This window comes from Neolamprologus multifasciatus, chromosome 1 (genome assembly GCF_963576455.1).
Source record: "Neolamprologus multifasciatus chromosome 1, fNeoMul1.2, whole genome shotgun sequence".
NCBI classification, from domain to species: Eukaryota; Metazoa; Chordata; class Actinopteri; order Cichliformes; family Cichlidae; genus Neolamprologus; species Neolamprologus multifasciatus.
In genome coordinates, this window is record NC_140439.1 from 29,198,170 (window position 1) to 29,222,825 (window position 24,656).

The 24,656-nt window shown below is 41.3% G+C and overlaps 1 protein-coding gene across 5 annotated transcripts in view; it reads right to left on the reverse strand.

The window, feature by feature from the left end:
* The window catches only part of shf (Src homology 2 domain containing F), a 92,188-nt gene extending 68,177 nt beyond the window's left edge, over positions 1-24,011 (reverse strand). For 2 of the 5 annotated variants that reach the window (XM_085154836.1, XM_085154826.1), the window contains exons 1-2: positions 23,211-24,007; positions 8,340-8,472 (exon numbers count right to left, since the gene is read on the reverse strand). In XM_085154836.1, the coding sequence (XP_085010962.1) occupies positions 8,340-8,472; positions 23,211-23,642 (565 nt within the window). In that variant the 5' untranslated portion in view covers positions 23,643-24,007. Of the gene's footprint in view, positions 1-8,339; positions 8,473-23,210 lie in introns of all 5 variants that reach the window. The other 3 variants (XM_085154861.1, XM_085154845.1, XM_085154853.1) reach the window with 3 other exon arrangements.
* Between the last annotated feature and the right edge of the window lie 645 nt (positions 24,012-24,656).

Consider the following 24,656-nt stretch of genomic DNA (forward strand, 5'->3'; position numbering starts at 1 on the left):
CATTCATCACTAAGTGAGAGGGAGGGAGGTTATCAGGCTGAGCTAGAGATTTCTCATTTCATCAATAAGTCGTCAGTCTTCCTGTTCTTCCCTTCTCCTCCCACCTCCTACACCTTCCGTTCCTCAGCTCTGCCAAATGACCGTCCACACCACGGAGGCTGCTGGCCATTATCCAGCAGGCCAGAGACACACTTACACACATACACAAAACCACATAGCCATAACCTGCTGGACTGTATGTCACTGTCAAAGTCAAGGAAGCACACAAAAACTGTTTTAAAAACACCAGTATAGGGAGGAAATATTTTGCTGAGCATGTGTTGTTGTTCAGCCCCACGCACAGTTCAATAGAGGCTCATTTTTCACATTCTGGCCGCTGAGCATCAGATAAAAGTTACGTCCCTTTTATTTGAACAACAGTTCAAATAACAGCAAAATTTCCACACGTTTCTTTGAAATAACTTAGCCTTTACTTCCTCTAACAAACCAGAGATTATAGCCACAGGGAATCAAAGAAGAGGAGGAAGTCAGACTATTTATAAAGTGGGTGTCTTTGTTTAAGCTAATTATTGAGCAGAGCTTGACATTTATCTTCCTTATGTGAGGATAAGGCTTCATAAATGAATCAAAGAACCAATGAAATCTTAGAAGTAACCAAAGAAAAGCTCCACATTTTATTAATTTGTAGTTCATGTTCTCATGAAATAATGAAAAAGGAAATTTATGTCCCAAAACACCAGCAGAACATAACATGCCAGAACATAACAGCTAGATAAAACTGCAGTTCTTCTCTAAATGCTGTTTCTTTCTTCAGCAGGATCACTTTCCAGTTCAGTATTTCTAGAAATAAGACCCAGCTCTGCTCTTATTACACAGCGCATTTTGTTGACAAGACCATTTTTAAAAGTTAAAATAATATGGGCCCAACAATAGCACCAAGCCAAAAAAGCACCACCTGACACCAGCTCTGGGACAGTGAAGGACTGGTTTTGCATCACTTGGTACCACCCTGTCAGATCAATGTGTAATAACTGTCAGTCACTTCTCATGGGATCATGAAGACGTGACATAAATGGGTAGCTCGCTTCTGACAACATCTGGCAAGCAGCAGTGAATGGGGTGCAGACTTAATGACCAGTCAGAGAACAGAGTGTAAAAGAGGACCGTTTCGCTGTTATCTATTAAATAAACACTCATAAATTATAGTCAGCCTCAGTGGGATAAGTAGAGACTGTGCTGAATAGAAAACCTTGAAAATAAGGTTACTGTAACTATGCAACTTGGTTGGAAACAGGCAGGCCCGCAGCCCCTCCCCTCACTAGCAGTCGAACACATGAAAAGTAGTTGATACGCACAACACCGAACAACATGTTATGAGAGGTCAGTCGAGAGGTCAGCGAAGCTGCTGTTCCAGCAACGTCTAAGAACTGTATCATTTTCAATGCTAACACGGGCAGCGCACACAACTAACGTAAGCCATCTGTTAAGTTATCAGTATGGTAGTGGCTATTGGCTAACGTGGGAGCTAAATAGGAAATATTACCTGTCCTGCCGATCTCTAACATTAATTTGACACACTGCAATAAATCATGTCTAAAAAGTGTCCAAGTCCCAGACTGAAGAAGGGGAAGGTCAAGTAACTTAACAGAAACTCATATTATATTATATTATATTAGTATAAACATATACACATGCCACTGATGTTATTTTTATTAATACAGACTACTGGATAAAGTTTGTTAGCGAGGTGCAAGCAGTGAACTCTGGTGACCTCACATAACTTCTCCTGGCACGGAAACCTTTCCCACATCTCGTGCTGTTGGCTCCACAGCTTCATTATAACAGTTTTTCCCTGAGAATGTAAAGTAATGCACTTTCACTTTTGATTTTTCTTTTCACTATGAATGGTCTTCTGCTAGTCATTGTTGTGAAATCCACCTACACTTCTTACCCCCCAAATTAGCAGCACATCATAATGTTCCAGTCAGTACACAGTACAAAAACTGGTTGTAGACATTTCTCTCATTTGTTAAGAAATCTTAATGTTTTAACTTTTTTTTTTTTTTTTTTAACTGGTACAAAAATAGAGAGAGAAGAAAAAAAGAGCAGCTTTGAGTTAATTACATGGCCCAAATGCCCTTAAATAGTAGTTTGTAAGGTGCAAGAGAAGGAGGAGGGTGTTAATTATTCACTTTCCTATCCAGTTCACAGCTACTGGCCTTGCAGTCAGCACTTATTTATAGCTGCCTATAATCAGCTGGGGTCATGCATAAATGCTTTGCTGAGGTAATTCTTAAGTAATTCTTCAAATACTCCGAGACTGATGTGAAGGAACAGAAAACCAAACCGGAGAGGATAATTGCTGAATCATTTTATGCTAAACTAATAAAACACTCCTGGGAATCTAAATTCATATAATGATTGCACGGACGTCCAGAAATGTTAAAAAACATATCACTTTACAAAAGTGCCACTGTCAGTACAGGCTCCGGATATCCCTCAAGTTACAGCTTGAGGCAATAAAAGCCGTGTTACAGGCCAAGAAATGTGCAGCCACATGTACCTGCCATTGCCTGGGGTGAGTTTAGACTACCATGACCGAGTGTGGGGGAGGTGGAAACCTTTTGGCACACTACGCTTCCATTCTTTTCCCTTAAAAAAAGACTCCACAAAGTAACCCACAGGTGCTGTAACACAAATTTGTTCCCACCGTCTTTGCCTCTAGGTCTCCTTGTCACTCCCTTTACTTTCTGTCATGGACAGCTGCTCTCTTTTGATTTAGTTTCTCCTGCCTTTTGCTTTTATTTCAACTCTTTCCTTTCACTTTCTCCATCTCCAACAATGACACATCTAAACATGTTCTCTCATCCACTCAAACTAGTTCTAAACTGGTAATATTCCTGGCACCTATATTGTAGAGGCAACGGAGGCTTAACACCACACTATCATGAGTAACTGAAATAACTAACTCCATGGCTAATGAATCATCCTTGGCAATGGTCTCCACAGCATTTTGAGTGTGGTGCATGAGGTGCCAAATCTAGGAGCTTTTTCCCGGCATGTGTTTCAGTCACAAAAGAGAGAGAGTAAGAGAAGGAATGAACACCCATCTACTCTGAGTCAACCATTATGGAAAAACATCAAGGTTTTTTTCTTTTTTTCCTGTGGGCATGTTGGCCCTCTTGCACAACTCCCATGCTGTGAAATGACAGAGCATGACCTAAAAGATGGGATGAGGACAAATTGAGGTTACAACTTTGACACTGTGTGTAATAAATTTACCACTAGCATAAAATATTTCACACTGGGTTATTTTTGTATGACACCTCCAAATACAAACACATTTTTGGTGTGGTGTAGCTACGGTTTGAGGACTGGCAAGTGGGCCGCGCTGGAGTTTGTTTGCTCAGGAGAGCTCAATCGTGCAAGATGTTTGCACAACAGGCCTCTTCTGTACTGTGGGAAATCTCTCACATGGTCGTCTGCCTGGCTGGCTGACTGGGAAGCATGAGGATGAGTGTGTGTGCGTGTGTGCGTGTGTTTGTGTGTTCGTGTTCATTGAGAAATGGCTTGACGCAGGCTGCCCCGCAGTACTAGTCCAGCCCCTTGTACTTGTCAGTGGAACAAGCCTCAACAGCTACAATAATCTATGACGGAGTCAAGTGGAGGAGATAAAAAAAAAATTGCAAGGGTTTATTCAGGCTTTTCTTTTCCCAAATAACTCCTCCTATGATTAGGTCATAGGCTATTTCCTGTAGCCTGACCACACTGATAGCTGAGGAGATGTGTGTGTATGCTTGTAGGGGAAGGTGTGGAATATTAGAAAGAAAAATTTATTTTTGTCATAAACATTCAAATTAGTTGCATGCCACAATAAGTATTAATATCACAAGTAAAAAGGGGAGATAGTCTTCTATTGGGGTTAAACACACATGTACCACAGACTCATACTCTCAAACAGAAATAGCACATGCAAAGGCTGACGCGTGTAGACATGACAAACATTCAAGGCATTCTAGAAACACACGCAGGAAACATAAAGACAGTGTGTCCGTGCACATCTTCACATAACTACAGGAGGTGCAATGATTCCCTGCCAGCAGCCAGTGCGGAGAAGCTTATGGGGAGGTGGGGCTGGCTTTTCAGGTTAAGGAAGTTGTGACATGCCCCTCCAGTAGGCCCATAAATCAGCCAGCTCAACCTCACTAAGGATGGCTCTTGGGAAAAGAGACACTGAGCACACAGCACATACACAGGCACACAGGTCTCGGTCTCAAACACATACACACGCGTACAACAGTGCCCGACAGTGCGCGTGCCAACACACACGAATAGCAGGAATGCACACTTTGTTATGTAAACGGCTGTGGCACTTCGCCTCAGGCCTTACATGACACACCTCCCACTATGAGGTTGAATGTGTGTCTTTGTGTGTTTAAGGTGTGAATGTTGTTAAGGAATTATAATTGTATCTTCAAAATAACACCTTCCAGTCTCAAAACAGTTCACTTGAAACCAGTTAAAAACATAATTCTTTTTTTTAATAATACAGCAATCTTTTTCAGGTGTGCAAGCTTTCAAATTTCATTTACAGCAATGGCAAGGAATCAAGAAAACACTTACTACAATCAATGCATGTGCACGTCAGTGGAATATGCCTTTGACAGCAAAGTTGTAAAAGATAAGCATCCTTATATAGTATATGATATAAGGGGAGACTTTCTTTCATTATTACAAGGTATGATGATCAGGGTGCAGATGTAAAATAGACTGGACTCATCTTCGAGGCAGGCACTTCTTCCATTACCACTGCCACTTGCGACCACCTGCACATGTGCATCTGTAATGTACGCTGGATTTCCTCCAACTCATGTTTGAGTTGCCATTTTGACACAGTGGAGGCTTTTCAGTGCACTGTGTGTAGGTGCACAGCCACAAGACACGCACCACTGTTCAAGTCATGTTCATCCTCAGTTGCCTTAGGATGTTAAAGTTGAACTGATTCTAAACTTGACCCTCGAAATGAACTCATGGTGCACAAAGTCTGGTTGACACTGAAGATCAGTGTGCTTCTTCTGAGTTTGGATGCTACAGACTTTTCCACTGAATTCTGCCCTTTCATTTTTAAATCCTAACTGGAAACCAAGCACTTGTCACCAGTGAAATCTGGGTCAGTTTAACACAGAAATTGTGTTTAAATTTGAGCTCACAGTGATCACAGACATACACCTCTAGGGAGCAATCTGAAAATAACAGCAATGCTCAAATGTCCTTCTTTTCCTTATATTTCAAATTGCTGGCATTTCCCAGTCTTTGGAGTAACTTCCGCTTAGTCATGCTGTTGTTCATACAGCTGCCTTTTGGCTGGTCACAACCAAATTTCTACTCAAAACTGTGCAAAACCACAAGTAACAATTAAACTCTAAAGATGTCATCAAACTCCTGGAATTGTATAGCTGAGTCTGTGGTTCCTGGTGTTTATGACATGGCTTTTGTGTCGCAAAACAAGGTTATCTAAAGACACTAGAGTATAATTACTGTCACTGATCAGAAAATGTATTAAACGCTCACATTTTCACTGAACCAACGTGTGTGTCTGCTGAATGAGGTGAGAGCAGCTCTAAATTAAATCATGTGTAGAAACATAAAAAGCTAGAAGAAGATGATGAAACAGTTAAGATGAAACAGTTTCTATAAAACAGTTAAAAAGTCAGCAGATGAGTCATTTTCAGTCTACTTCTTAAAATTAATTGGAAAGATGTTTTTATAAGAGACTATTTTACACACAACTTCGAGTTTGCAAGTTGAGACGGTTACGGTCCATTTTATGAGAAGGTAGACAGACCATTTTATAGACGGTATAAATTTGGCGAGCAGTAATTAAATAATTAAAACTTGCTTTGACAGCCATAAATAGAAAAGTTTGTGTTGTGTTGGCATGTTTAGGGTTCGGTGTCCATCTGCACCCATCTGTGGAACCAAGAGCTGAGACGCAAGGCTCTTAAAGCTACAGAAACAACAGTCTGAAAGCTAAAGAGAATTTTTATTCCTAACAGTGCTGTTGTTAAAAGTCAGAGAAACGGCAATAGTGACATAATTAGACAGAATTAGGGTCAAAAGGACCTCTTTTGCTAGAGTGCAGCAGTCTGTGCAATAGTTCCTCCTTCTCCTGTTAGCTGATGAAATTCTGAGTGTGCAGCTCTGCCTGACTAAGATGCTGTCAGAACGAAAGATGCAGCAATTACTCTATAGCATAGCCAGTATGTTGATGCGTTGGTGCGTGCATCCGGCCTTGCACAGTGGGAGAAAGTGAAAGAGCCTGACCCTCATTATATCTCTGAGACGCCCTTGGGTGAGGTATTTAACCTCCAACTGTACCAGTGGGGCTGTAGTGTGCAGCTTCCAAGTTTGAATCTGGAATTTGGTAGCTGTGTGAATATGGAGGAAAGCATTTACTAAAAAGATTATTCATCCCCAGTGTTTCTTCTATACTTGGTTCCGTGCAAAAGTCTTGAGCCACCCATAATTTCTTTATATTTTGCCAGGGGAATAGGTGCAGCGATTTACTGCAACATCCGCAAACATACATGGAAATACAGGGTATAAGGCAAAAACAGAGTTTGTACATTTCTGATATTTGCTACGATCGCCTCTGCTGTTCAACACAGCCTGAACCTGAAGCTTTCTTGTGGTTTCTTTAAGTGGACTTCATGAATACATCTCTTAAAAGACAGTCAAAATGTATTTTCTCTTTGGATGTTGCTTGGCTTTTGTTTCATTCTGTGCCAAGATGATCCTATACTGTTGAGGTCCTGACTCTGGGGAGGCCAATCCAAGGCAGATTCATTGGGTTTTTTATCTATCCAGGTATGCTTTTACTGCATCACAAGAACATCTCGCTTCTGGGCATCAAAATATAAACGATCGAAGGGGATGTTTGAGACTTTTGCACAGCGCTGTATGTGGCCAGTATGTTAAATGTAATAACTTCTTTCATGTCCCTGATGGCATCCATTGAGGAAATAGCAATTCAAGGACTTCTTTGAATATTAAAATATAGACAGTAAGTATATACAGATCTCTTCAAAGCTCTCTTTATACAACACCCCACCAAAAAATGGCAATCAATACATATAAAAAATGAAAGCAGGAAGCCTGAAAATAACACCACCTCAGGTTACAAAGATATCAACGACCAGAAAAATAAAGTGAAAACTTAATCGAATCAAACAGACAGCTACTGCCAGAATAGAACTGTTTGTCAATATAGCCAAATGCAGAGCTGTGTCAAGTTAAATTTATAAAGCAGCCAAGAACTTGGAATAAGCTCAAGATTCTAGCGATACCACAAGTCTTGTTGAGATTTCTTTTTTCCTTTTACGGCTTTCTCATTCCAAGAGAGGCGATTTATCCTGAGTTTTTGTACTCTGCTGAGGCAAAGACTCGGCCAGAGGTCAAACCAGTAAGACAGATAAAAAACAAGAGATTGTCTGGAGGCCCATTAAAAGAAAATTGTTGTAGAGGGACAGAGACATTCACGTCCTGCCTCCGTGGTAGCAAATGGAGCAATGTAAGGGCTGGTTAAAGGAAACGGTATACGGATCATATGTCTGTGGATCGGGACTATCATATACAATAACTTTTAGTCAATTCACAGTTCCAAATCTGCTATTCATATTTTCCATCATCCTCATCTTGGATGCTAAAGTCAGTAAAAGAGAGGAAAACAGCTGCCACTTGTTTTGTTTGCTTAAAGATATTTCCTCAGTTCTCTTTTTCCTTGTGCATATTCCTTGCTCTTTGTCACCGCTTTGCTCAGCCACAGGATGAACGTGCAGTGACGAAGCCATATGGGGAATGTGGTTAGACTAAATTCTTGTGTTAGCACACAGCTATTGTTGTCGAGAATTAAAAAAAAAAAAAGCCTTCCTGGAAATCACAGCAAGGGGTTGTCTCTGTGTCTGCACAGTTCAATGAAAAATAAAAAATATATATACATATAAAATCTCCTTCTCCTAGATCCATTGCATCATTTAAATCCTTGCATGATTTTTTTTTTTTTATGGGCAAAGTCACAGCTTTTGAAAATGGTTCGACATCTTTTGTGACACACTAGTCATTTATGCTCTGCTGCACCTGTCTTGTAAAATGGCATCAGGGCATCTGAGCCTCTTCATTAATTCATATAACCTCATCACACTGCATATTAATGACCACTCCACTACAATAAGTCCTTAACTTGTGATTACTGCAGGTGTGGAGAGGGTTAGAAACAGTCGTGTGACACACGCGGACACACGAAAGGGTGACTAGAGAGAAGATTTAACGTGTTGACCTACCTGCCATCATCTTCTGGGCTTCGTATGGCTCCATGTAACCATCGTTCTCAGTTGTCACTTTTTCTGTGGTGGTCTGAGTGCCACCAGCCTGCTCAGCATCAAAAGGGTCCGCGTAGTCTTCAAGAATAATGAGCTGTAGGAGATTTTAAAGAAAAGAAAAGAAAAAAGGTTAGGTTGAAGGAGAGAAAAAGTTTGAAAGAGCAACCAGGGAACACTGCTGAACACTCAACATGAGTATGGTGCTTTGTGACAGACACCACTTCGGCCCCGGACAGTACCAAGCGATATCCACTGAGGCAAGCTAGAGAATAAAGGGTGAAATACATAAATAATGCCCCACCTCTGCATGCCCCAGCACACCGCCACAATGCCTCAGCTTTTAGCCTTACAGCACACTCTGCTACTGCTGGTTTGCCTAATTATATGATAGCCTTGTGACAGGCCTACATTTCAAAAGTAGAGGAAAGAAGACCACAACTGCTCAACTTTCTTAAGAGAAACAATTTGGCAGATTTATCCCGAGCTGGCAGAGAGCCATGGCTAATTGCAGTCTTGCTTTTTTGCTGAGCATTTTGTGCAGTGGATGGCAATTAGGTGGATGTCCTGAGACCCAGAAATAAAGCTCAAACCTTTAGGGAGCAAAGCTAGCCCACTTGTACAGTGCCTTGGGGGGATATTGCTTTCCTTGAAATGTTTGCTTCATTTATGAGCACGCCACTTCAAAACTACGGACCTTGAATTTGAAAGGATATAAACTCCCATTTGAACCATCTGTCCTCTTGAGCACTGGCTCTAATAAGGGTGTGTGACTGAGGTCATTTGGACCAGTGGCTAGTAAATGCACTTTTTCTCTGGAGCCTCTGTCTGCTCCTACCAATCAGTGGTTACAAGAGAAGAGAAGAGAAGAGAAGGGCAGTGCGTGTTTTGTAATCTGAAAACATGTTAGTAAAAGGGCCTTTTATTTTTTTTAAAAAAGGTCAGTGCACAAACAAGAAAACACCTAAATGAGTGTGTGAATATGTACGACTGGCACTACACCCAATGAGTCATGTGTAACAGGAAGGGATTTGGTCTCATTATAAACAAGCTCATCACTCATCTGGTGGATGGGAGCGGGAGGGGCAGAGTGGAGGTGGACTGAGGCTCATGCTCGCCATGCTGTGCCTCCACCGAGCCAGCGTTCTTTTGAGAGAAACCTCTGTCCATCTTTGCCGCAGAGAAAACATACTCCCCGAAAGCCAACTCCATATCCAGGCCACCCATGAGAGTGCCACAAACACACACAGACACACACACACCTGCCAACCCTCAGGGAAGAAAATGCACAGATACACCCTCAAAATTCGTGCCAGAAACGCAAGAATTTTAACATCATCGATCAAGGTTAAGTATCATTTAATGCAGTCACACATTAAAAAAAGAAGAAGAAAGAGACATCTTGAAAAGTTTCCAAGTATTAAATGCAAGTAAGTTCACTGTCACTGGGATAATTTGTAAGCCGCTTAGTGACAGGGAAACGCTGCCAGGTATATTCCTGCTCAGATCGTCCTCACTATATGTGGATTAGGCTATAATAGCATAGAAAGTAAAGCACCGCGGATGTGTTCATAGCAGCTACTCTGAGTTAAATCTGCTTTCTTCAGTATTCACTCTCCATCTGTTTGGGGAAAATAACTAGGACTTTTCTTCTGCCACAACATAATTATGGGTTCCTTGAATGTTTTGCTGCTGCGAATTCAAACAGCGGGAAAAATCCAATACAAACATCGTCCTGGTTTGTTTTTGCGCTGCAAAAGATATACATATTTACAGAAAAGCGAGATTAAAATTCAGGCAATCTGATAAGTGACGTCTTTGCAGCCCAAGAGACCCTAAAATTATGCATCAGATCCAGTATCATTACCATCTTGCACCTTCTTGCTTGAAAACAGCCATCGGTAATCATATTGTGTGGCAAATCCACTTCAGACACAGAAACTGCAAACACAGCCAAAATCTAAGAATAAGTAACCCTCATTAATAAAAACTGGATTCTCCTTAATGGCAAACAAGTCCAGTAGATATCTTACTGTGGTTTACTTATTGCAGCAGAGTGACTCAAGGTTTGGGATCAAACACTTTAAAAGGTGTATCATTCATTTACATAACTGCTTTCCTCCAGATGAATTCACTTTAACACAATACAACTGCACAGCAATGTACGAGTACAAGCTAGAGCTCCCATGTTCACATAGCAAAAACTATACTATACTGTATGTTTACTCCTAGCAATGTGTTAGCTTGAACTCAATCACCTTACCATCACCTTCATCATGGGCCAAAGGATGTTTGAGCAAATTTCAGGAAATAATGGCAATCACTCGAGTAATGCGTGGAACCACACCAAATGCATGACATCATACTTTGCCTTTCCTGTTGACATAATGTAGGACAAATAAAGGCTGGGCACGAAACTTCTGAAAGAGAGGGGATGGATGCAATCGTGGATAGAAACCAAAGCCATCATTTGAGACTCAAACGCCATCCTTTGTTTTGCCAGAAGCTTAAATTTAATATTAATCAGTGTTGCAGTCTACCAGTGCTTAATGTTCAAGGCTTCAAAATGTTAGCTGTTTAACGAAGATAGTAGCATAGCACCGGTGGGCAGAGAAAGCAAAACACTTCACTCAAACGTAAGCATCATTTTACCTTCCTAAACTACAAACATAAAACAGCTATGTGCAATCAGTGATAAGTGGGCCTTGAATTCTTCTTCTCTGCTTATCTGCAGGAGCTTTCAGTATTTCGAAAACCCTTTAAATAATTTAAAACATTCTGTTGGATGGATTAAAGGGATGCATCCACACTTGTGATTAACAGTACTATTAATCATGATCTCTCATTCCTGCTCATAAGTGCTTGTCATAATGATGTGCATGGTAAAGTGCATGTATATATGAGGCTCATAGCTGGGAAGTAAAAGGTTTTTCGGCACGTTGCTTGTGTTTGTATTTCAGTTAGAACCAAATGTGAACTCATCTTTTTTTAATTCAAAACCAAACTTAAGTATCAGACCAACTAGTTTTCAGTCTCCCCACCAATATCAAATGAAACTAATAAGTACTGATATATCGAGGTCATCAGTTAAGTTTCATTTTGAGTTATGAGGCAAAATCTCATTAAAAAGAGTGACACTGAGCTGTTTGATAAATACCTCATGGAAAATTGTAGACTATATGATCATTTTTATTATTTTGGTCAGTAATGTGTACACGTATGGTATTTTGTTGTCATCCATAAGCTGCTAAGAACATTATGAATTTCATCCCACGCAGGTCATTGTTTTGCACTTGGAGATCTCTAAACTACTCACAGTCAGATAAAGTCTATTTGGTGCCATCATACAAGCCCTGCAGTCCAATTCAAGATAGGACAGAGGAGGTGGTTAATATATCCAAATTGTTCCAATGTGTTCTTCTTGTCCCACTGCACTAATGACTACTTGTCAGTGGGAGGAACAAGGGGCTTTGAGGAGAGGGGTGCTAGAGAGCAGTGGCGTCGCCTGGGGACACACCATCTGCCTTATGGCATGCCAGGGTGTGTCAGGACTGCAGCCAAGCCACACTTGTCATGAAAGTAAAATTCCCCCCTCAGCACAAGACTGCAGTGCCTCCATATATCAGGTCTTTGCTAAGCTGTGATGTAAGTCTATATAAATCTCACAAAGCCACCTGACGGGCTTAGGCCATGTCCCTGTGGTATCTAGGTCCTTTACTGGTCTGCAGCATAGAGAGAGAACTCACTCAATTACTTTCATTCCACAGTTCAGATTTTGGCTGGCCACGTCTTATACCTGCCAGAGCTCTGGCAGGTATAAGACGTGGCCAAGGAGATAGCAACAGACTTCTTGAACTGCACTGCGGCTCTCAGGCGATGAAGCCAACTTCAAATCAGTGGGAACAGAGGGAGAACATTAGCAATGGAGGGAGGCTATAATAGGCACCTGCCACTTTGGCTCAATGTCCGTGATGCTAGAGCTTCTAGGATTACACTTTTATTTTACCCTGGTCTTCCATTAGAAGTGAGAAAACGCAGTCTGCGATCCTCCAGCAGTCTTAATGCATAATGTGTTTAGTCGGCTCATCGGATGATCAAGAACAAAAGAATCCAAACGAAAAAAATTAAAATCCACAAACTGCATTAGATGAAATTTGAGCACAAATGGTTTAAGGGCGACACAGTAGATTGCTGAATACTGAGCAAGCTACATGTCCATTGTTGGCATTTTACAACCCTAATCCATCAGCAAATGGATGATTTTTTCAGGAAACAGAAAAAAAAAAGACTTTAACCATAAAAAAAAAGAGGAAAATGGGATTAACACCACTCCTGTTAAATAAATGCAAGCAGAGTGATGATATTAATGTCATTAACACATGAAGAATAGAATGCATCAGAGGCTAGTCAGGGTTCAAGCCCTATGACTACCACAAAAGTCAGCAGGCTGCAGAAAGAGGGAGAAGGGAGAAAGAAAAAAAAACGAAAGAGGACTGACGTGTGTGATTTATGTCTCGCGCCACAAGGGATTTCAGCCACCGATAACCTAATACAAGTCTGTGCTTAGTGGGTCAATTGCATTAAGGCATTTCAAAAGGCTTCTTTGTTCTTGTTGCTCTTTTGTTCTTCGGTGTAACAAAAAAAGGAAAACATGCCACTATTTAAAGAACAGTCAAGTTAAAGAATATAGGAGGGGAGGGGAGAAAAGACAAAAGCTGAGGAGACACTATTGGAGACTGACTTGTATAAAGAATGCTTTCTCCTGTGGGGTGGAAAAAAAATGTTCATGTAAATCCAAACTCAGCAAGCTGTACCTCATTGAAATGCCTCTGCTGATAGCTCTCCCACCTTATCGTTGTCTATAAACACAGGATGAATGCTGTGTGTGCAGTCATCCTAAGATAACGTGGCTACATCCCCCCCCCAAAAAAGAACATACCAGTGAGAAACACTCCCTCAAGGCAATTTATTTAAGCAAAAGCGATCACAGGCTCTCTGTTGACATAACACAGTTACCACCAATAAGATACTTTTATGTTTCTAAGAAGCAAGCACAAATCTGGTTACGTTTCATTGAAAGCCCCTTGTGCAGGCTGAGCTTTGCTGGGTTCTGCATCTCCCAAATAGATTAGGTAGATGGAAAACTGGCTTTGCCTCGAAAGGAGAGACGGTGCAGGAGTACAGTTCCTACCATACAGACCTGACATTAATGAAACTTTATTGAAATGTTTCCTAAGAAACATGGTTGCTGTTAGAGCATTTTGCCTCTTTGGAAGCTTTGAAGAGCGATGTGCATCCTTTAAAGGCCTGCTTAGGAGTCTGCAGGGGTACCTAATCAAATTAATATATTTGCTCTAAAGGCGATGCCTTGCAATCAGTCACAAGCTACTGCAGTTCATGCAGCAATGAAGAGCACTTCAGTGGAAATAAACAAAAATTCTGTTTATTTCAAGGTGCGTTCATTTGATTTGCTTTTAATCTAATTGGAGAATCAGTCGAGAGCAGCAATTCAGTGTCAGTAAACATGCATCAGCAAGGCCAGAAAAAAAAATGGAGACTTCGAAGGAAACAAGATAAAAGCACCCCCCCACACTTCTTCAGAGCATTTATAGCCTGATCAGGAGTCGTGTTGTAAAATAAACAGAAGCCCCTTTCATTTTCTTTTCATAGCACCATTTAGTGTACCAGCAGCTACTATTAGCATACTCAAAAAATACTGCAGCCCATGCACAGCCATCAGTTGTGCACGTGTCGTCCTCATAGACATCTGCACTGTGGGCACTGACTTATTTATTACACCCCACCCCTGTTAAGATTTAGACCACATTAAAATGTTGTTCTGATCTCTGCACTCTTGCCCATGTGGAGCGGCTTTCGCACGCCAGCTAGGGTGAAGCTGGTTCTTTTGGCACAAGTGATTTAGGCTGTTGTTAATCATGGTTTGCATGGGAATGCTTCCAGATGCAGCAACAGCAAAACTGATACCATGCGTCACAATTCAGTGGAGAGACAATCCGGCAATGTAGAAAACAGTTGAGTCAGAAAGGAAGGGGATGTAAAAGATATCAAGTACACCTGGATCGTCCCCACACCGGCACTGTGAGAGCACCATTAACTGTGCAGTGAAATAAAGACAGAGGAAGAAATACAACTGTCAACCACAACGACAGCAAGTGAAAATGACAGAAGACAATGTTATTTTTACCTTTTCGTGATCTTTTTTCAGCTCAGAGTAGACGTTCTGGAAGTTCTTTGTGAGCTCATGAGAATCAACTTGGATAGTTGATACTCATGAGCAATGTGGACTGATAACGAACACTTTTGGGCGTGATCAAGGCCTTGCTGAAACCCATCTCAATGTGTGCATTTGTGCAACTTGTGCAGACACACTTGTGCAGTGTTTGTAGGTTTTAAATAAGTATATCTGTATAGCATGTGCCTCTATACTAAAGGTTTAACTATGTTCAGCAAGTCTAATCAGCTGCTAGTGACCCAGAAAAGCACACATTTCACACTTTAACATCACCACCTGTGAGTGGACTTCTGTACTAAGACAACTGCCAATCATGAGTATCAAATCATTTGCCTTCCTTATCCCATTTACAAATGGATTAGGATTCTCACATATCCTAATTCAATAAGGGAGACTGACAGAATCCCATAGTGTAATTTTTGAAGTACTGCCTTTGTAGTGCAGAGTTCTTTTTAGACATTATTACCTTCCCCAGAAGCATCTTTAAAAGCAAATGAGTGTAGGCTATCGAACCTCTACACAATACCAGTGCTTATTCTTACCCATTACACTGCATTTTGGTTGTACTTAACACAGAACGCTGCAACCTCGACCACAATAATAGGGCAATTTAAACAATCGCTCCAATTAAAGCCGTCTTATGCCTTTTCCTAATTTTATGTAGAGTGCTCACAAAATTAACTTGAAACAAAAGCTTGTTCTCAGTAATTATAATAATTATTAAGCCAGTCATCGTTAGCTAGTGAAAAAAAATGTATGGCTTTTTGTATCGACTTGTTGGGGGAAGCTCAAAAAGTCAGAAGAAAGACAGTGTAAGACAAAAATTTGGTGGCATTTGAAAAAGGCAAAAAGTAAGGGTTTAAATTAATATTCAGAAATCATCCAAACAAGCTACAATGTGACATTTAAGCCACTAAACAATCAAATTTACAGGTCAAAAAGTAAGTAGATATAAGCATGTTTTATGACATGGTCTCTTATATTAATTGCTCAAACAGGCTGCACCTGGCAAACAACATTTCCGGCAGATCTACTCCACGAATAGTATCCAGTGTGGATTATTTCACATATATAAAGAGCTAAATCTGCACCCCCACTTTTGGGCAATTACCTACTCTAACTTTCCCGTTCTCCTGATAAATGCATATGCATAGATTGTTAGCAGAAAACACCTCAACCTGTCCCCAAGGATCCCCTTCATTGAAACGCACTCCACACAGCCACTTAAAAACTCCAGCGAGGGGAAGGGAGGGGGGGAGAGAGAAGCCAGCGGGTTGCACCCTGTAGAGGGGACGCTGCTTTTAATATGTGACAGATATTCAAGATTAAGTACTTGACGACACGCTTGACAAAATCCAATTTCCTTTCTCTGTCCCCTCCCTGTGTGATAGATTTATTGGCAGTGTTTCTGCTACATACGCTAAGTGGTGCAGCACAAGAGTCAAGAATAATTCAGGTACAGTGATGGAATGTAGGAATTTTCATTAAATATGATAATCCTGTGCTAGTGTGAACAAACAATTTGTCCTAGACACTACAGGCATTACGATATAATGCCTCGGTTTTAAGATATAAGAATAATTTAAGATGGAAAGAAAAAGTTGTCTGCCCACTGAATGTTTAAGTATGCTGGCATTTGCAGTGAAAATGCAATATGCTCCCATTTGATGGTTTTATCATAATGTACATGTACTAAAAACGCCATATTTTAGTGATAGCTTCTATAAGACAGAAAGTGACAAACAGGAGAATAGGGCTTCATGTAATAACACGATGGGATCCACAGGGAAAGAAGCTTTGATTATGAAAGTGTGATTCACTGAGCAGGGAGGAAAACAAAACACGCTGCTGGTGTGTGGCGTTAAACAAAGCTAGAAATGTTTTCACACTATGTGAGGATGAGCTGACTGAGACTGGGAGCTCTGCGGCCTCAGATTGCCTCTGCTTGGTGAGGATGTACTAAGGTTGCTATACACTGCCCACTATGACAATAGAGCTAGCGCAGGGTGGAGTTCCATACCGCTGCTATTGCTACGCGGCTTCCCACCTCTCTAAGGAGCATAGCGAACGGCAAGAAAGGCTATGTTCAGATGGTTGAGGAACAGCCACTACTCTGTTTCCACAAAGTTATGTGCCTTTTGCCAACTTTCAGAATTCTCAAGTAAAAACAGCCACCAGGAGCATTTTATTAAAAGAGGGAAAAGCAGAATAGGCAGCCAGAAAAGAGGGGCAAGCACAAACTTGTCAAGTTAAAAAGGGAATGTCACCAAGTTGTAAACACTTCCTGTCAGGAAGGGAGCACTTCCTTAATCCTGGAGCAACCAAGCCACTCTGCATTTTCTACCATACAACTTCAGACAGTGGTTTAATTCTATTCCTTTAATCTTATCACCAAAACAACTGACTAAAACAAACAAACAAACTAATTTTAAGAAACAAAAGGAGTAAAACACTATCTTGTCCGCATAAATGATGGAGTAGCATTACAGCAGTTCTATTTCTTTCACTCAAATCTTCTCTCATTCAAAGAATGCATGAAATGAAAAGTCTGGAATCCCGCTCAGAAGAAATGGAAGTGTTCGGCTTCCTGGTGGGCACTTAGATCACAGGGCAGCTCTGTTTGCAAGACGGAAGTCTGGCTGCCTCCTGCAGTGTGACACAAAAACAACAGCAGCCACTTGCATGCACCAAATTAGAAAAGAAAAGAAAATAAAAAAAGCAAATCAGTCTATCTCTAGGACCTCTACAGCAAGGCAAAAAAAAAAAAATAACTATTTGGTTACAGATGAAGTTTGCATAGCTTTTAAATCAGAGTTAGAGTGAGCTTGCAAAAATACTGCACAAAGCCACTGCTTTATGCAAATTCTCTCTTTGTGTCTCAGATGGCATGCAAACTCATTTGTTTGCTTTTAATCTGTGTGTGACGATCTGCCTGCAGACCAGGGCTGCCTGCTTGTACACTCAGCTACACACACTGTCATTAAACAAAACAGAGCCATGTGTCTACAACTCCCCGGCCGCCAGAGCTGCAGCACTAGTCTGCGGGCTAATTGTGACCTGGTGGAACTATACGACTGATGTTTCGGCGCAAAGCTGGAAAAAGCAAATCGAGCAACAAACACAACAGACTCCATCGGGACTCTTTAAATTGGGAGGAAGGTTCCCTGTTGGAGAGAAAAGAAAATGAGCAAACAATGGCTAAGGGCCATTATTCCCAAGGCCTACAACTTTTATGCACACGTGGTGGGATGGCTGGGGGAAAAAAAACCCCCACCTTAGCCATGGCTAGTTATTACACTCAATGATGTTAGATTACAATGCCATGATGTAAATGAAATGGGATTTGTGTTTCCACCAAAATTATATCTTGACAAAAAGCAAAACCTTTCCATGCTTTAAATGAGTAACTGTTACATGATGGCTCACATCTTCCACAACAAGATGACCTCATACTGTTTCAGACGAGGTGGAGCTTAAACATTTGAGTTGTTAAACTCAGTGATCCTTCCTTCCGTTCAAAGAGCCCTTCTAAGATTCTTGTTCAGGTCAGGAATGCATTGTAAAGCTCTGTTATCAACAACAATAGAGCATAGAAACGGTGAGTATAAAAAATGTTTGGAATGAAAGACTACATCTGTGGCAGAGGGCAAATAAAACGTATTATTGGACAGTATGATTTAAAAAAATAAAAAATAAAAATGCTGTAGATGCTTAGCATAACTCAGGAAATTCAAGGCATTCCTGAGCCATTTAGTGGATACATGGGTCAAAGTGGAAATGAAGAAAACACTCTTACAATCAAGCTTGGCATATCTCACCAGTAACATCACCGTTTAGTCCTCACTGCAATGATTCAGAAAAGCCATAACAACACGCAAACTTAATTATGTGACACAGTTTAACACAATTTATCAAAATAGTGAGTCACAATGTGCCCGCAACTACCGAGCATGATTATGAGAAACAGCAGCTGCAAAACACAAGACAGCACGACACAGCTTTCACACCAATCTGTTGATTATTTCAACTTGGGCATAAAACTGTCACAGCAGTGGAAAAATACTTAAAAAAAAACAAAACCCAACAAAAAACACCACACATCCCTTTTTAGTGCTGCTATACAATAATTCCATTATACTATATTTATTCAACAATTCAACATACGAAAGACATGACTTTAAGATATATTCTTCCAACTGAGCGAACACAAATAACTTTGTGAAAGACTAGAGAAACAGCTGCCAAACCGCACTGCTCCGACAACCAGTCAGGCCTGCTATCAACCTCGCCAGCCTCCGTCTGATACAAAAAGCCAGAGAACTGCAAGTAAAAGGTGAGCTATAACAAAACATGATGGGCTCTCATGTTTTCATCCATTTTCTGGCTCCCTGAAGAAAAGCACTCTCGCAGACCCAGGTGATATTGATGTTTGTGCTTGACATTTTTCCTATCACTGGCAGAGATGAGACCGTGAAAGGCCAGTGGGATGCATTTATACAACTCCACTGATGTCTGGAGTGCCAGGGTGAAAGGCCAAGCGGAAATATTCAGGGTGTGGGGAAATGAAGCTGAGCAGAGATTAAACATGCACTACTGGCAGTGTAATGTGCATGCAGTCCAGACAGTCTGACCAATGCAAAAGACAAGGAAATGTGTCGGTAGAAGTATATGAACCCGTACCAAGTTTGATATTTTTGCATTCCTGACCTTTTTATAGTAATACAATCCCTAAATGTTACCCCAAGACAACAGCTATACGTGAATGCCATGGTAAAGTTAAAAAAAATAAGAAATAGCACATTAACTTTTTCCAAGCTGATCATTTTTAATGCATATGGCTGATAAGATTGGATTTTAACCCTAGTAAATGTAGGAATCTGTGTATCAGTCTCTCATTGCGTTTATCGACAACTGTTCACCAATCCAGTTCACATACAAGGGAACGTATTAATGGGAACTTGAGTAAAAGCAGTGACAAGTGATTTTTTTTTTTTTTTTGGGGGGGGGGGGGGGGGCTGTACTATCTGTTGGTAATGGAAGACACTAGCAGCACATAGTACGTTCTTATATCCTCCAAGAATGCAAAAAACACTACCGATCTTGGGAGGGTGTAACACAGTTTTTTCTCCTCCAGCAAAATCTATTGAAATTCAGAGGGAGGTCTTGTAAAAAGGTGCACAGAAGGAAAATAAGCATAAAGGATATCTGTCTATCCAGATGCCTCTGCAGGCTGCACAACTACTGTCTGCAAGCCTGATCCAACTACTCATTTCTATAGACAGAAATACAAGCTGGCTTGTGGGACCACTGAATCAAAGGTACTACGGGCAGTAAAAAGAGCCAAAGTTAGATGGAACAGCCGTTTCTCAGGTGCATTGACAGATACCGATGATGACAGGCACCACTCCGCCCAGATGGAGCACCCCGTCAGCTCTCCGTTATTGCTTTTGTTTACACATTTTCAAATGGAGCTCATCACCACTTTTGGGTGTCCTTGAGAGAAGTTAAGTTAGTGCTGAGTAGAGCGATGAGCTGGGAGATGAGGCCTTTAATTATCTCTGAGGCAGGATGATAATTGATCATCTCTCTCAGCTCACTGTACCATGAAGGGCTTGGCATCATTAAAAACAAAATGCATCACAATACTTTGAAAATATAAATCTATGAGTTAAACGCCATAGTCTGCATAAAACTCCATGTTAAAAGTGCAAATCAAAGTGAGCGCAAAAAGATTATTTGAAATTTTATGAGATGAAATGGGACACTTTGAAATTGTAAGAACAGATACAGTGTTCTCACTTCAGAATATTCACTCCACTCTGCTATTGGCATTTCAGGCATTAGGCAAGCAGTGATATAATTAGAATTCATGAGTCAAGTAATTAAAACATCAATGTAACTGAGCAGTGCTGTTAAGACACTGTGCTTTTTTTGCAGAGTCTCCTAGCAATCAGCATTTAGTCTGCAGCAAGAAAAATAACTATCACTACGACTGGGAATCTACTAGGGGTGGGGGGAAAAAATCGAAACCTTGTAGTATCGTGATATTTTGTTTGCTAATAATGTATCGATACAGGGACAGCAGAAATCGATATTTTGTTACAAAAAAAGTTTTTGTGGACTGCAACATGCTCTGACTTCAGTTTTAATTTACTTTCAAATTCTTCAGTTGCTGAAGGGGCTGCATAGTTTTCACAAATTGCATAGTTTAGAATAGCTATAATTGTAACAGATGGTTGCATTCAGTTAAGTTGGACTAGACTGTAATACAAACCGTTCGGTTTGTCAACAATAAAACTGACTGAAATGAGAGAAAGACTGAGTGTGAGACTTTGTTATTAGATAAAATGAATACTGATAAAGTTTACCTTTATGTACAGAATCTGAATATCGCAAAATATTTTTAAAAAATTGCAATAATATCGTATCGTGCGTTAAGTATTGTGATAATATCGTGTGATGTATGGTGATTCCCACCTCTAGAATCTACACTTAGATATGTGCTACAAGGTGGAAACACACTTCTTTTTCTTATTATGCAGATACTAAAGAAAAATAGCTATAAAACTGTTAAACACGAAGAACTCACAAAGACGACCACCTACCTTTAACCTCTTAACATTAGGCTTACTGCAGAGATTGATGGAACACACAACTTTATTAACAGCTTTTTTAAAATCCACACCAGGAGAATCCCTTTAACAAGGATTTACAAACAATTACCATGGCCGGCAACAGCCGGAAAAGAAATCCTCAGCTTCCACACAAAATGTAATCCTCACAAAAGCCTCACAATGCTCTTTCAGGAAGTTAAGGAGCGTAGCTTACGGCATTTCAAGGGCTTTTCTCCAAATTTCTCATCCATCATTTAGAGAAGTAAATATATGGGACATACCCTTGCCGTGTTTTTTTGTGGGGGAAAGATTTGTGAAACAGTGTAACATTTTTTGGCGGCTATTTTTGCTACTTCATCTCACTCCTCTCTCCGTTACTGCACATTTTTATTGAAACTTCATCACCTGACAAGAAAGCCTTAAAAACCTTCTCTTGACATACTGCTTAAGCTCCCCAGCTGTCAGTATTGATTTAGCTCATCTATAACACCAAACATGCTTCTCGGCGTGAGGTATTTAGCCCATACTATGCCATCAATTGTCTGTACATTAAAGCCATATGTGCACATATGGGGAGAGAGGTGAAGCGCAGATGCAAGTGTAATTCTAAATTAGTGAGATCTAAATAAGCTTCAATTAACAAGAGACAACTGTAATTTCTTTAATCAGCTAGAACAGCTGCAGTGCCTGGTTAAAACTGTGCATTTCCATTTCCTGCTTTTTCTTCTGATAACACATAGCTGCCTGATTCTCAAACCGGCATACCAAGTTAATGAGGTCTGATAAAAAACAGGAAAAAAAGAAAACGAGCTGACAGTGTGGGAAAACAAACACTGAAACAGAATATCATTTTATGAGTTTCACTTGGTTCCTGTTTTTTGTGTTGAGGGTATATGAGAAATTCAGGGGATGGTAACAATCTTCTTGGACTTCCTTCGTGCAACACTCTTGCGGCAGGCTGCAGGCACACTGGAGTATAAATGAAAGTGAACATTCCAAATGCCACAAGACAAGTGTGAAAGGTGCTGGAGGAAGTAGCATGCAGGTGAAGCCAAGAGGCACACAAAAATGTTATAAGAGAGGTGACTGAGGCCTGCTCTGAGTTGAGAGCACAGGTTTCAGTTAACAAGGTATGCAGAGACTGAAAATATTCTTAAACTGGATCAATCTCATAAAACCACATGTCCTTACGCCCACTAATACCAAACATCTCAGCTTTCTCCAAATGAACCCAGTGCATGGATTCCTGAGAAGCCTGGCATGACAGCATGCTCCAAGGCACAGCGTGTTGTCTGGCTGTCAGTCTCCACATTCACTCTGAGAAAGTTAAAAAAGCAAAAGGTGCGAAGTATGTGCTGGCAGAGCCAGGGGAGGATCAAATTAGAGCATAATATATCCATAAACTCATCACAAGTAATTTCCCTCTAAGACAGCAGGCTTTACTGCAATGAACATTCGCTAAATTGGTCTGTCTAGCTAAACAAGATTAGATTAAAGTTAAATTAAAGCCACTGTGTCTAGTCGAGATCACAGTTGCTCGAGAAGAAGCTACAGATGGGCTGACAGCAGCGCGTCTGCACGTGAAGGCTCAAAAGGTGAGCGAAAGATCATTTTTGCATTAAAATGAAAACCGGGCATATCAGCTGACAAACTGAGCTATTTATCATACGGGATACAGTCTCTGTGGTGTAGCTTAGACATTTTACAGGGGCTGATGTCGCAATTCTGGTGGAAAGCCGTTGTGCGATTGTGATAACAAGTTCTGCCGGTTGTGACGATTAATTCCTAACAGCAGTAACGTGCCATGTTCACGACACACGTTTTCCCTTGAGTAAAGTTTTAAATGAAATAGCTCTAATTTGGTTTTGAGGGAAACGATTTGTTCACATACAAATATTAGTGGGAGGCAGAAAGTTGTTGCTCTGTATACGACTCGGGGGCAGGCTGAAAGGACCAAACTTTACTCACCTTCTCCTTGTTGTCGAGGTCCGAGGGAGGTGAAGTAGGAGATTTAACGCTCCCTACGGGGACAGCCTGGGTGACCGTGACACCCCCGCCGGGAGCTGGGCTGCTCTTTTCGATTGTTTCCACCTTGATAAGTCGGTGCTTTGGTGACACATACTTGATATCCGGTGACCCCACAGTGTTCAAGCTCGGGGGGAATGAGATATTTCCACCTGGAGTGTACGGATCCTCGAAATCCAGGTCCTTTTGTAGTTTGTAGGCAGCGAGGATGTCCGGCTGAGCGGGACTCGGAAAGGTGGTCCCGGAGCTTGTTTGTTGGAAGCCAGGCGCACCGGGCACACCGGTGTGACAGTGTCTGTAGTCCGGTTTCGGAGGAGCCGGTGGTGGTGTTTTGGTAGTTTTGAATCCTAGGTGCTCCTTGAACCACTTGGCCATGCTGCCAGTTCATCGCTCTCAAATCAATTCATGTAGTTTAGTTCCACCTTTCGTGCCAGAGCAGCCCGAGTCTGGTCATCAGTGAGGGATTCTCGGGTCACACGCGGCCAGCCGACTGGCTTCGGAGCGTGTCGCCAGTCTCGTGCGACTCTGGCGGTCCAAGGAGGACTGCGCGAGCCGGCCAAAGAATAGCTACAGGCACTTTCTGATCTGCCCTGCCGCAACCCTGTCCCCGTCACACACACGCACACACTCTCGCGCGCACACACGCTGCTGTCGCTCTAAGCGCTCGGCTGCGACCCACGTCAGGTTTAAGCAACACTCGAGCGCTTGTGCAAGAGGAACACACGCCCCCCACTCCTCCACAACCTGCCCTCCCTACCTGAGAACACTGCACTGCCACCTACCGGACTTCGGGAAGCTTATCGTAACCGTCGAAAGCACAAACGCACCTCTGTGTACTAACCAAGAAGAGTCTAATCTCTAGCTTGTCTCTCTATTGGCATCCATGAGGACGTGTTCTGGTAAATGCAGAGCATGTCTGAGCTTCTGGGTGTGAGGCAGCCGTTGAATAACACAGGGAGGTTTCTGAAACTCACTGCTGGTCCTTGACAATACTTGATGAATCACTTGCTGCCATATAGTTGGAACAGTTTATGTTGACTTTGAGGTAGCTTACCAGTGAAATTGAGTCATTAAAATAAATAGGACCTGTCCCATTCTTGTGCAATTGTCCAGACATATAAAGCAGTATTAAAAAGATACCTTTTTTCACCAGTGGAGCTCAAGGGTAAACTGTCATTTGCTTATTCTTGTTGCTCTTTTGTCCAGATGGCCACTGCAGTGTGTTTTAATTGCAAACTGCATTGCAAATGACCAGCCAGAGTCTGAATTAAAATTGCGTACCTTCCTGCTAGTCCATTATACAAATCCACGGGTAGAGGATGTGATTTGTTTAAAGCAACAATACAAGTAAACATCTGTCTCCAATGTGTCTTTCAATCTATTTGACTG